Source organism: Euleptes europaea, chromosome 9, assembly GCF_029931775.1.
Source record: "Euleptes europaea isolate rEulEur1 chromosome 9, rEulEur1.hap1, whole genome shotgun sequence".
NCBI classification, from domain to species: Eukaryota; Metazoa; Chordata; class Lepidosauria; order Squamata; family Sphaerodactylidae; genus Euleptes; species Euleptes europaea.
The window spans coordinates 80,605,162-80,618,937 of record NC_079320.1 but is presented as its reverse complement, the minus strand read 5'-3'; the positions used below and the strand labels follow the sequence as shown (position 1 = coordinate 80,618,937).

Below are 13,776 nucleotides of genomic sequence, written 5' to 3'. Positions count from 1 at the left end.
AATGAGACAGAGGGTAATGCACCTGATTTTATGGCCTTTTCTTAACATCTGTGCTGAATAAAACTTCTGTTCCTTTGTTCTAGGATACATATAATCATCCTATAATTTACATCACCGAAAATGGGTTTTCCCAAAGTGACCCCGCTCCACTTGATGACTCTCAACGCTGGGAGTATTTTAGGCTGACTCTACAGGAGATTTTAAAAGGTACCATTTAGAGTGATGAAAGATCAATTGTGCAAACTTAATATAATTTTCTTATGTGCCTATTTGCATTTAGCAATGACTGGCTGAGTCTTGAAGCTGAAGCTCATGAACATCAGACAAAGGCAATGTGATTAGAGGGGGGGAATGTGTAACAGACAGGAAAGAAAAACCACTTTCGTCCTCCTTTGCCATCTCAGAATACAATCAGATGAAAGAGGTTCAGTGCATTTTTTTTAAAAGAAGGAAGTTGCATTCTTTTGATCTGGGTTCATTACTCTAAAATGGTCGGCTATGCTAATTGATACATGGCCTGACAGTGAAGCAATAGAATTGAGAATTCTCTCTCTCTCTTTCTCTCTTTCTCTCTCTCTCTCTCTCTCTCTCTCTCTCTCTCTCTCTCTCTCTCTCTCTCTCTCTCTCTCTCTCTCTCTCTCTCTCTCTCTCTCTCTCTCTCTCTCTCTCTCTCTCTCTCTCTCTCTCTCTCTCTCTCTCTCTCTCTCTCTCTCTCTCTCTCTCTCAAGAATACTGTCTTTTGGGACTGGTGAGACAGGTGGAGCCAACGCACAAAGAGACCCAGCATGTTACAGTGCAATCCTAAATAGAGTTACTCAGTCTACACCCATTGATTTCAGTGGGCTGAGACTGAAGTAGCGCTGTTTAGGATTGCACTGTTAGTCATGTATTTCTGCACTGAGCAGGGGGTTGGACTAGATTCCATTCAAGGTCCCTTCTGCCTCTTACACTATCGTTTGGAGGAATCTGGCCAGTCAGGGATGGAGACCAAAGATAATTAGATGACATATGGAACCTTGATCAACCTCAAAACTGCGGGGGTTCATGTACCTGCAAAGCTAGGATCTTGTGGGGTTAGATATTCTCCAAAGGATTAGGGCTATTTTACACATTCCACAGGGGGAAGAATCTGGGTTTGCCACAAAATGTACGATCAAAAGAAAACTGCTGGCAATCAAGATTCCTTGATGAATATCCTTGTGAGTATGTGTATTATGTGTGTTTGCAAACATGAGTTTTTCTCAGTAGCATTTTATAATTTTAGGTATACACTTAAAATTTCTTTGGTTACTCCCAAAAAAAATTGACTGGGATCCAAAGAACCTGTGTGACTGGAAGTGCCTAATACCAGAGGAATGGCCTGCTATGAAGTGGTCACTTACCACAGAGGTGCACATAACCATTGCGTAAGCCAGCGGTCAATCTTATTTATCGCATGCCAGATATCCCCAGCTGATATACAGTAAAGAGCTCCTTACCTCTTTTCAGGGTGATGTGGAGAATCCCGCGTGGAGAGCCAGCGTGGTATAGTGGTTAAAGCACAAATGTCAAACATAAGGTCCGGGGGCCGGATCCAGCCCCTTGGGAGCTCTTATACATCCCGCGAGGCAGCCACCCCTCCCCCAGTCCCTATCTGGTCTGGTGAGGCATGGCCTTGCCCGACTAGTGATATTTACCGGTATGTCATACCTAGCCCTCATAACAAATGAGTTTAACACCCCTGGGTTAAAGTGTTGGACTAGGATCTGGGAAACCTAGGTTCAAATCCCCACTTGCACCATGGAAACTTGCTGGGTGACCTTGGGCCAGTTACACACTGTCAACCTTAACCCTGGCAAGTGTTTGGATGGGAGACCTCCAAGGAATACCATTGGTGTGATGCAGAGGCAAGCAATGGCAAACCACCTCTTAATGTCTCTTGCCTTGAAAACCCTATGGGGTCGCCATAAGTCAGCTGTGCCTTGGCTGCAAAATAAATAACTAAATAGGGAATCCCACTATCCAAGGTTAAGAGAGCTCCCCCCAGAGTATCTGAGGACATATGAAGCTTGCTTATACTGAATCAGACTCTTGACCCATTAAAGTCAGTATTGTCCATTCAGACTGACGGCAGCTCTCCAGGATCTTAGGTAGAGGTCTTTCACATCACCTCCCACCTGATCCTTTTAGCTGCAGATGTCAGGGACTGAACCTGGGACCTTCTGTGTGCCAAGTGGCTGCTCTACCACTGAGCCACAGCCTGTCCCCTATTTCAGCGAGTTCTGTGGTCTCTGGCACAGTGAAGCAAGACTGTAGGATGGCTGCAATTGAAGCAAGCCGTTTGGTCAATCCATTACACTGGAATGTTTTCACATGCATACCTTCAAAAGCCATGAATGGATACAGAACCATTATTCACATTTGGATCCTCAGCACAGACCTGGCAGCGGCTCTCCAGGGTCTCAGGTAGAGGTTTTTCACATCACCTGCTTGCCTAGTCCCTTTAACTGGAGATGCCAGGGATTGAACCTGGGACCTTCTGAATGCGAAGCAGAGGCTCTACCACTGAGCCACAGCCCCTCCAGAAGTAGTTCTCCGCTATGAAGCATATTACTCTGATCTTAGGAACTTCCACTCATGCAAGACTAATGTCTTTCAGTGAGCCAAAACAGACCTAGCACCAAAGGAAAGCAGCCCACAATGGAGATCAACCTCTGCAATGGACAAAGTAGAAAAAAGGCTTAGGCTCCAAGCCGATATCTACTTGCCGCCTTCAGAAAATACCAATACTTGCCTTACACCAAGTAGAATCTGCTGTAGCAAAATAAAACAAAAGTCCAATAGCATCTTCAAGACTAACATTATTTCTATATGGACTCTGTCTGAGAGTCACGCTCACTTCTTCAGGTATCAGGTTTCAGGGTGTCGAATAGCTTTGCCAATCCCTATTGGATGGCCTGCACTGGGAGATGGAGAGGGGGAGTGTGATCCTGTTAATTCTCCTGTACCTCTTGGCAGCATAGTGTAGTGGTTATGAACGGCAGACTCTAATCTGGAGAGCCGGGTTCAATTTTCCACTCTTCCACATGAGCGGCGGACTCTAATCTGGTGAACTGGGTTGGTTTTCCCACTCCTCCACATGAAGCCTTCTGGGTGACCTTGGGCCAGTCACAGTTCTCTCCGAACTCTCTGCGAACTAAATGGCCATCTGTCACTAATGCTGATTCTGTGAGAGGGAGGCAGGAAAGGTTGCGGCAGTGTTTGGCTCTTGTGGCCCTTTCTTGCATGCCCAAGGTAGTGCCGATCACCACTTTGGGGTCAGGAAGCAATTTTCCTCCAGCCAGATTGGCCAGGGATCCTGGAGGTTGTTTTTTTTTGCCATCTTCTGGTCATGGAGTAGGGTTAACTTGGGTGGGTATATGTGTGGGGGGATAGTTGTGAATTTCCTGCATTGTGCAGGGGGTTGGACTAGATCAGGGGTCGGCAAACACATTAGTCAAAAGAGCCAAATATCAACAGTAGAACGATTAAGATTTCTTTTGAGAGCCAAATTTCTTAGTTAAACTATATAGGTAGGTTCACTGTTTATTAACTTAATACACTTTAATTAAAGTTTTAAGTCTTAATTAAACTATAGGTACACTGAATAAAACTTGATATCATACTTAATAGTGATCTTAATTATTGATAAAAATTAAATTGTAAGTCCCTGCCTCGTCTGGAGGCCTGGTCTACCGCCATAAAAGCCTATTGGTAGACCTGGCCTCCGGCTGAGTCCCATTGGGAGGCCAGGTCTACCCACTGGCTTTCTTGGCAGTAGACCAGGCCTCCGGAGGCCCATAGAAGCCAATTGGTAGACCTGGCCTCTGAAGGGGGACTTTCCCCCCTCCTCGGAGTCCAGGTCTACCGCCAAGAAAGCCAGTGGGTAGACGGCCTCCAAATGGGACTCAGCCGGAGGCCAGGTCTACCAAAGGAAGCCCGCCCAGCCCAACAGCTGATAGGCGGGCGGGGGGAGGAACCGCCGAGCCGCCCGCCCAGCAATCGCGCGGCTGGAGGGGAGGGGAGGCTTTAGCCTCCCAACCATTGAGGGCAAGGGAAAGGGGGACCTGGCCATTCTCCATGGCGGGGGAGGGGGGGAGAGACAGCGCGCCCACTCGCCTGCTCTCTCTCTCTCTCTCCCTGGCGCGCGGCTCCGCAGCCCGGCTGCCGGCGCGAGCGGGCGCGAGAGCAGGGGCTCCGAACCAAGTTCGGAGAGCTGCACTCAACGGGCCAAAGAGCCGCAGGCGGCTCGGGAGCCGCAGTTTGCAGACCCCTGGACTAGATGACCCTGGTAGTCCCTTTCAATTCTATAATTCTAAGTGAATATTTATAGATGTAACAGTCTGGTAAAACATGTTAAGTATAGCCAATCAATTTTTTTAAAAAAGCAGCTCCCCTGGAGCATTTTTGAGATTGTGGTGAGTAAGGACACCCAAGTCACTGTTTAAGCCAGACGGGATGAACAACTGAGTGGGAGGTTGCCATTGTTGGATACAGAGTGCTGGAGTGGATGAACCCTTGGTCTGATCCATTGTGTTTGGTTTCTTCTCTCTCTGTGATGTCCTCTTCCTAAAGGCACAAGGCCTATCTTAGATATGAGTTACATTTGGAGTAGTTGCTTTTGTGGGGAAGAAAAGAGGGGAGGTACACGTGAGCGGCATATATTTGGGGCACGTCTGTATTCAGAATTGGTTGTTTGGGTTGATAAATTGCCACCCTTCTCCCGCAGTCATTCCTTTTCATTACAGCTTTGAATTAAGACTGTTTTGTCAGTTCCTGTAAGGGGACATCCTGTCATTCCAGTGGTCTTCAGATAATGAAAATGCAAGCGTACGGAAAGAATAGTACAATGTCAAAATGAAGCACTGGCGTTGCACTTCTGTGTATGTGCCTTTCCAATGTCAGGATTAAATGGAAACAAAAATATTGATCAATAGAACAGAGCATTAGAAGTGGCTGGGTAAAATGCACACAATGCATTATGTGTTATGAAATCCTATTAATATTAAATGCAAATATCTTTGCTGGGTTATGGCTGAGGATTTGAGCTCACAAACGGGAGAGCTTTTAAAAGCCGCCACCATTGGAACCTGCATACTTTGAGCATGTATAATCTATCGTTGCCTGAACGAAATTAGAGTTGAAGAACTGGCATGTTGCGGGATGGAGCTGCCCCTCAAGGGCATTTTATGCGGTCCCTGAGGTACTTTCTGTTTTCTTTTTCATTATTTTGAATGTTAAGAAGTATCAACCAGCCATGTATAAGAATGGAAACTGGTCACGATGCTTTCAGAACATATTCTAAATGGAGAACATAGAATTGTCACTCAGAGAGCCCATCAAAGATTTGACCACCACCGTGATCCTACCTGCAAAGTGTTCCGCTGTGGAGGCCTTGTTTGCATGTCCCACCACTTTCACTGGTCCGATGGGTAGGCTTACGTGGCATGGTCTTTTTGGTGACAGTGCTAAGACTATGGAACTCCATCCCACAAGAGGTACATGTGGCCTGATCCCTTCCCTGCTGTAGAAGTTGTGTAAAAAGATTAGGTTTTGATGGGATGACCTCATGGTAATGGCTACTTATCTGGCTGGAAAGCCAGCATGGCATAGTGGTTAGGAGCGGCAGACTCTAATCTGGTGAACTGGGTTGGTTTCCCCACTCCTCCACATGAAGCCTGCTGGGTGACCTTGAGCTAGTCACAATTCTCTCAGAACTCAGCCCCATCTGTCTCACAAGGTGTCTGTTGGAGGGGGGAGGGAAGGTGATTGTAGCCACTTTGAGACTCCTTAGGGTAGAGAAAGTCAGCATATAAAATCCAACTCTTCTTCTTTTGCTAGGTCTGGGTTTTATCTCGGGTCCATCATATAATGGGTGGATAGACTTGATAGTGTTGTTTGATGCAGGTTTTTTGTGTGTCTTTTTTGCTCCCCTGATAGTATGTTTGCTTTTTCTTGTGTGTGTGTGTGTTTTAAATGTGTTTGTTGTAAATTGCTTTAAAATTTTACTGCAAGAGTATCCCCTGCACGACAAGAAATAAATCTTTGAAATAAATACAGAAATTATGGGTACATACAAGTCAATCAGACAACAATGTAAGGCTAAAACAACCGTAAATATGTTGAAGTGCTATTGGACTTGAACTAAGGCCAAACTATCATGACACTCATGCTACCCCACCTAGCCACAGAGATTATGGGCATATTTTGTGCCTATTGTTGGAAGTAACAATGTCTAGCGTGCAAAAGAACTGAGAAGAAGACCCAGCAGGGGGCAGACAAGTGGTCAGCTACTTAAGAATGTAAGGTTAGAAACCTTTCCATCCTTTTATGTCACCTCTTGTCTGTCCTTAGTGTGATAATCTCAGCTCTAATTTTCTCCTCCTTCTCAGAAGTCCCTATCCCTATCCTTAGCCAGTTAGACAGCTAGAGGCAAGCTCTTCTCTCAGCTTTCCTATCTGAAATGTAGTTCTCTAATAAACATGTAACTTTATCTTTAAGTAATGAGTCTGCCGCTTCTCTGCGTACCTAGCACTCTTCCAACATTACTGGTTATAGGTACCTCAACATGGTATAATGCCATAGGGGCCATCCTCCAAAGCAGCTATTTTCTTCAGGGGAACTGATTTTGGTAATCTGGAGATCAATAACAATAGGAGGAGATCGCCAGGTGCCACCTGGAGGTTGGCAACCCTACATTCACCTCTATGTTGTTAGGTCCCAAAAATTTAAGTAAGTCTAGAAGGGGGTTCCACTTCGTGAGGACCACTGGTATGCAGAGATCTTAGCTCCTTGTTTTGTTCCAACAGGGAATCCATGTTATGTCTGCATTTTGCCCCGCCACAAAGGTAGTAATAGTAATTTTGGAAGGTTCTGGGAGAGTTGTGGGCATGTTTGCTTTTTGATTAGAGTCCAAGCTTGTAGCAGAAGAAATCCCAGAGTTTTCACTGACCTGAAAAGAACTCTTCTTTAGGAGAAAGAAATTAAAAAGCCTGTGGATTTTCAACCTTAAAGGGTAATTTAATTCTTCATATTTATGCCTGAAAAGAGTGCTTATTCCTCTGTATAATTTCTCCACAACAATGTGACAATTAAATATGGTTCCTTGTGATTATTCCCTGCTGGGAGAAACTTTTTTTCTCTTGTTGAGCTATTTTATTCTGTAAAAGTGAAGAGTTTAAAGATCCGTTTTATGGTGATTTTATGGTCGACTCCCAATTTATACCTCCCTAGCTGTTAGCACGTATACATGTATACACAAAATAAAAAATTAACTGTGAACATCGAAGAACCTAATGATGGCCTGTGCTTTATTTTATTTTAAAGTTTCTCACTTGCCATGTAAAAGGTGATATGTTAGCCAAGTGGTATGAAGAACAGGGTTTAGATCTTTAATGAGATCATCGCTGTATATATAATACGGTTAATAATGAAGAAGAATAGGTTTCTATACTCTGGTTTTCTCTGCCCAGCCAATCAGATCTCTAAAGGTCATTCAGAAACCCTGCTGGACAAAAGCCCCCTTTGGCCCCGGCCAAATTCTAAAAATGCTTCACATGGCCAGGAAAGGTGCCAGTGAGCACCATATTGAGACCTCTGGCTAAGAAGATGGGTCAGGAAAGATCCAGGTCTAATCTCCCCTCAGAAGAAAGTTCCTGATAGGCCAAAGCTCTGTTTCTTGAGAGTGGGCAGCTTCTTAAGCCTGAATTTGGGGCCTGTCTGAACCACTTATTACTGGCTTAATGTTGAACAGTAGGGTCGCCAACGTCCAGCTGGTGGTTGGGGATCTCTGGCTATTACAACTGAGATCAGCTCACCTAGAGAAAATGGCCACTTTGGAGGGTGGACTCTATGGCGTTATACCCTGCTAAGGCCTCTTCCCTCCCCAAACCCCATCCTCCTCAGGCTCTACCCCCAAAATCTCCAGGTATTTCCCAACCTAGAGCTGGCAACCCTTTTGACCAGTGAAGGATAGTTCAGGAGATGCACTCAGAAAGCTGGCTGGGGTGGATTCCTGACAAAAAGGTGTGTGTGGGGTCATCCAAGCAAGATGGAGGGCTTTTGACCGTGAATGCGTATTGGGTGGTTGCTCTCTTCATAGGATAACAATTTTAAGCTTGTCCCAGTACTCAGACCTAGGCAGCCGAGAAAAGGCAAAGGAGCAGAAAGAACTTGAGATCCCTCGGTGCCCGCAGCTGTCTGTTTTGTACCAAGAAGCCTTGCAAAGTTCAAGATGAAATGTACGGCCTTTTGTATCCCATCCCATCTCCGAGAAGTTTGGAGTGCTCTGCATGGGGCTCTCCATTTCATCCCCACAACCACCTTCTGAAGTAAGCTAGACTAGGAGAAAGAGTGACTTGTAAGCTCTCGTAGTGCGATCCTAGATCGAGTTGCACCTAAGTCTGTCGATTTCAGTGGATTTAGAAAGGGGTTCCTCTGCTTAGGACTGCATTGTCCGGAAGCTTCTTGATAGAGCAGATCTGAACCCAGATCTCCCCCCTGCCGTCCCCCCTGTCCGCCCCCCCCCCTGTGTCCCCGTTCAGTGATCAGTCACTCCAATGTTGCAGGTGTCTTCTTTAAATTCTCAACCACAACTCTGAATTAACACTTTTTTTTATTGGAGGAATTACATGAAGCAGAGCAAATAACCGTTGTGTGATCAAAGAAATTCCCTGGGACTTGCTGGCATTCAATTACCCTTTAGACACCTCGCTTGTCTCCGGAGTTCACTGGTGCTTTTTTATGTGTTCAGCATCTTCCCGTAGCGCATGGAGTGTGTGTGTGTTGTGGAGACAGTTGACGGTACATTCTCTGTAACTGGAGGTGGCAGTGTTTTGCTGTATCCATTTCATGTTCTCTTTTAGCCAGAGAAAAGTCTACTTTAATTCTTTCATCTCTAATCTATTGATCTTAAATAAGCTCTGGGTGTGCACCTGTTGCCCGTTTGTAATAGAAAAGAAAGATTAACATGATATGAAAAATGTCTTTTATTTAAACAAAAAAGCTTTTCCAGAACTTTAGTTTTATTAATATGTCCTGTATTTATAAATTTATTGTTGTGACTTTTTATTTAAGAAAATAACCTCCTCCCCGGCATGACATCAGAACTGTGCATGTAATGAAGGCTGCTTCTGATCTAATTCTAAGGAGATTCTTCTTCATGGGGAGATAAGAATAAAGCACACTGCTTCTGCCCGTTCATTTTTTTTGATGTCTTCCAGTAGTTTGCAAAAGTACTTTTTTTTCTGTTCATTTTTTCTGCTGTCTTCTCAGTACTTTGCTAAAGGTGGCTGATGAACCATTGCTGTTGAACCACTAATAACTTATTGCTGTTGAACCACTAATAACCCGAGTCCTGGACCCCCAGGCGACCTTTCTGCCCCCTCCTGGGGTGAGGAAGTAGTTTACCATGCCGTACAATGAACAGACGCTGCTCGTCTTGCAGAATTCAGCTGATTGGCTGAGATGTTGTAGCAGCAGTAAGATCAGCCTGAGTTGAGTTCAAAGAATAAATCTGTCTCATAGTTTCGGTTGCATTTTGTGAGAGCAGCCGGCACGAAAATGTTTCAGATGATCCAAATATGTTCACATTGGAAATGAAAATGCAGCGGGGATGCACAATATACCTGTATTTTTTCTCATTTGATGTCCTGAATCAGAGCCAAATGTTTCTACTCATGCACACTATTCTGTCACTGTGATATTTATCCATCCCCTCCACAGCGTTGGTCATATCAGCGGCAGTTCGGCTCCAGAAACAGCTCATTGCAAAACCAAGTTGTCAGAGCCCTCGAGGCAGATCACAGTGGTTCTATTCACCTGTCAAGTGTACATGCCAGATTTTTTTTAAAAAAGATGTTTACCTAACAATGTAATGTGTGAATATGATGAACAGAGGTATGAAAGATTAGGTATCATTCAGGAAGGCCATTAAAGAGCTGGGACTGGCAGCATTATCCTGTCAAATATGCATTGGGTTGAAACTTGAGTGTGCTTTAAACCAGATATATCCAGGTTTAAAAGGATATGTTGTCCTTCAAAGGAAAGCAAACCTAAAAAGGGGGCAGGGGACAGCTTTATTGTCATGTGAAGCCCCTACACATTTCGCTGTATAAGCTTCATCAAAGGGAATATATAAAAACATCATTTCACAGTAAATACAAATAGTAGAAATTATGTGTTTATAGATCCTGTCATGTTTTGCAGACCCTGTGACCTGGCATCTTTTTTCCTGAGAGCGTGGTGTATTGGTTAAGAGCGGTGGACTCTAATCTGGAGAACCGGGTTGGTTTCCCCACCCCTACACATGAAGCCTGCTGGGTGACCTTGGGCTAGTCACAGTTGTCTCCGAACTCTCTTAGCCCCACCTACCTCACAAGGTGTCTGTTGTGGGGAGGGGAAGGGAAGGCGATTGTAAGGCGGTTTGAGACTCCTTAAAGGCAAAAAAAAATAAATCAGCGTATAAAAAACAAAATCAAAAGTCTAAGTACAACGTTCCAGCGACTCTCACGTAGAGACAAAGAGACCTATTATAATAACCAGCGTAAAAAAGCTCTGCTCACGACCTGAGTTCGATCCCAACAGAAGTTGGTTTCAGGTAGCCGGCTCAAGGTTGACTCAGCCTTCCATCCTTCCGAGGTCGGTGAAATGAGTACCCAGCTTGCTGGGGGTAAAGGGAAGATGACTGGGGAAGGCACTGGCAAACCACCCCGCAAACAAAGTCTGCCTAGAAAACGTCGGGATGTGACGTCACCCCATGGGGAATGACCCGGTGCTTGCACAGGGGACCTTTACCTTTTTAAAGAAGAGAACAACAAAAAAGGAAGAACAAGAGATCTGTTCCACAAGATCCAAGAAATCAAAGGGAAATTTAAAGCACGGTTAGGCATGCTGAAAGATCAGCATGGAAATACATTAACTGAACAGGACAAAATAAAGAAAAGGAGGGAACAATACAATGAAGAACTATACAGAAGAGATGAAAGGATAAAAGATTCTTTCCAAGAAGAATCTTTTGAAGAAGAACCTACAGTTTTACAAAGTGAAGTGAAAGCTGCATTGAGAGCAATCGAGAGAAACAAATCACCAGGAGCAGATGGGATATCAATAGAGCTATTCCAAGCCACAGAAACAGAGTCCATCAAAATCTTGACAAGAATATGCCAACAGATATGGAAAACAAAACAATGGCCCACAGACTGGAAACTATCCATTTACATTCCAATTCCCAAGAAAGGAGACATCAAAGATTGCAGCAACTATCGGACCATCGCATTAATTTCTCATGCAAGTAAAGTGATGCTCAAAATCTTACAGCAAAGGCTGTTACCATATATGGAACGAGAAATGCTTGATGTTCAAGCTGGTTTCAGAAAAGAGGCACTAGAGATCATATTGCAAATAAACGCTGGTTACTGGAGCATACGAGAGAATTTCAGAAGGAAATCAGCTTGTGTTTCATAGATTACAGCAAAGCTTTTGACTGTGTGGATCACGAAAAGCTATGGTTGGTTTTAAAGGAAATGGGTGTGTCACTACATCTGATCGTTTTGATGCGCAACCTGTACTCTGGACAAGAGGCCACAGTAAGAACAGAATATGGAGAAACGGAATGGTTTCCAATTGGCAAAGGTGTCAGACAAGGATGTATTTTATCTCCTTATCTCTTCAATCTATATGCAGAACATATAATTAGGAAAGCTGAATTAGGTTTAGATGAAGGTGGAGTGAAAAGTGGAGGGAAGAACATTAATAATTTGAGATATGCTGATGACACTACATTATTGGCAGAAAATAGTGAAGATTTGAAACGACTACTGCTGAAAGTTAAAAGAGAAAGTGCCAAAGCAGGACTACAGCTGAACATCAAGGGGAAAAAAGGAACGACTACAGGAGAATTACACAACTTTAAGGTTGACAATGAGGAAATTGAAATTGTTCAAGACTTTTTATTCCTTGGCTCCACCATCACCCAAAAGGGAGACTGCAGCCGAGAAATCAGAAGGAGATTGAGACTGGGAAGAGCAGCCATGAAGGAGCTAGAAAAGATTTTGAAGTGTAAGGATGTGTCACGGGCCACCAAGACTAGATTAATTCATGCCATCGTATTCCCTATTACTATGTATGGGTGTGAAAGCTGGACAGTGAAGAAAGCTGATAGGAAGAAAATAGATTCCTTTGAAATGTGGTGTTGGAGGAGAGTGTTACAGATTCCGTGGACTGCCAAAAAAACAAATCAGTGGGTTATAGATCAAATCAAGCCTGAACTGACCCTAGAAGCTAAAATGACTAAACTGAGGCTATCGTATTTTGGTCAAGTCATGAGACGACAAGAGTCACTGGAAAAGACCGTCATGCTAGGAAAAGTTGAGGGCAGCAGGAAAAGAGGAAGACCCAACAAGAGATGGATTGACTCAATAAAGGAAGCCACAGCCTTCAGTTTGCAAGATCTGAGCAAGGCTGTCAAAGATAGGACATTTTGGAGGACTTTCATTCATAGGGTCGCCATGAGTCGGAAGCAACTTGACAGCACTTAACACAGACACACACATAAAAAACAACTTTTCTTCTTTTTTGGTTTGCTGGCATGTTGCTTGGTGTAGCCCTACTTTCTTTCTCCAAAGGAAAAGACCTACTTTAAATATTGGTTAGGATAGTCCTTCTGTACTAAGATTGCTTTGACGTTTGATAATTCAGCAGAAAAAGGCTTATCCAGGAAACTAGTGCTCATGGGCTCTATGGTGCCAGGTGATGGCTTTTCCTGGTGCACGTTTGCAATAAACTGTACGGGGAAAGTACGGAGAAAGTTGTCTTCTGTGTCATGGAGAGGTCGTGGCTCAGTGGTACAACATCTGCTTGGAGTGCAAATATCTCTTTGCATCAAGGTACAGGCATACCTAGTTTTATTGCACTTTGCTTTATTGTGCTTCACAGATACTGTGCTTCCGAGCAAGTCTATAGGGCGCCATTTTCCAAACATCATGTGCTCACTTTGTGTCTCTGAGTCCCATTTTGGTAATTCTCGCAATATTTCAAACTTTTTCATCATTATTCCAGAAAGCCAGTGTGGCATAGTGGTTAAGAGTGGTGGACTCTAATCTGGTGAACTGGGTTGGTTTCCCCACTCCTACACATGAAGCCAGCTGGGTGACCTTGAACTAGTCACAGTTCTCTCCGAACTCTCTCAGCCCCACCTACCTCACAGTGTGCCTGTTGTGGGGAGAGGAAGGGAATGTGATTGCAAGCTGCTTTGACACTTCTTTTGGTAGAGAAAACAGGGTATAAAAACCAACTCTTCTTCTACATTTTTTGAGACATAATGCTATTGCACACTTAATAGACTACAGTATAGTGTAAACATAACTCCTATGTGCACTGGGAAATCAAAAAAATTGTGTGACATGCTTTATTGTGATACTCGCTTCATTGCAGTGGTCTGGACTGGAACCCATAATATCTCTGAGATATTCATGTATATCATTTACTTGTATGCTTAATTTTTTTTTACTCTTTCACTGTTGTGCACTTTGATTATTTTTCTCCTTCTGGCAGCAGGAGAGATCCTCTGTGCAATAATGCTTGAGTCCCCAAAGTTCTGGAGGAGAAGACATATTTCATAATTTTCCATTCACACCATACAAGGAGTCTTATTTTCTGAATCAGTATTGATCTGCAGTTTGCAGAATACAGCAAGCCTGAAAACATTTCTTTTAATTAAAAGGAATAGGCTTGGAGTGGTTTTGGAGAGACAGCAAGAGT

The 13,776-nt window shown here is 43.9% G+C and overlaps 1 protein-coding gene and 1 non-coding gene across 2 annotated transcripts in view; one reads left to right on the top strand and one right to left on the bottom strand.

Moving 5' to 3' along the window:
• Window positions 1-13,776, top strand: part of LOC130482399 (cytosolic beta-glucosidase-like) — a 57,809-nt gene that overhangs the window by 31,258 nt on the left and 12,775 nt on the right. Inside the window, exon 4 of the mRNA XM_056855107.1 lies at window positions 84-207. Within this exon, the coding sequence (XP_056711085.1) occupies window positions 84-207 (124 nt within the window). The remainder of the gene's footprint in view (window positions 1-83; window positions 208-13,776) is intronic.
• On the bottom strand, window positions 2,488-2,559 carry TRNAA-CGC (transfer RNA alanine (anticodon CGC)). The gene has a single exon. It is a non-coding gene; the product is annotated as a tRNA-Ala (tRNA).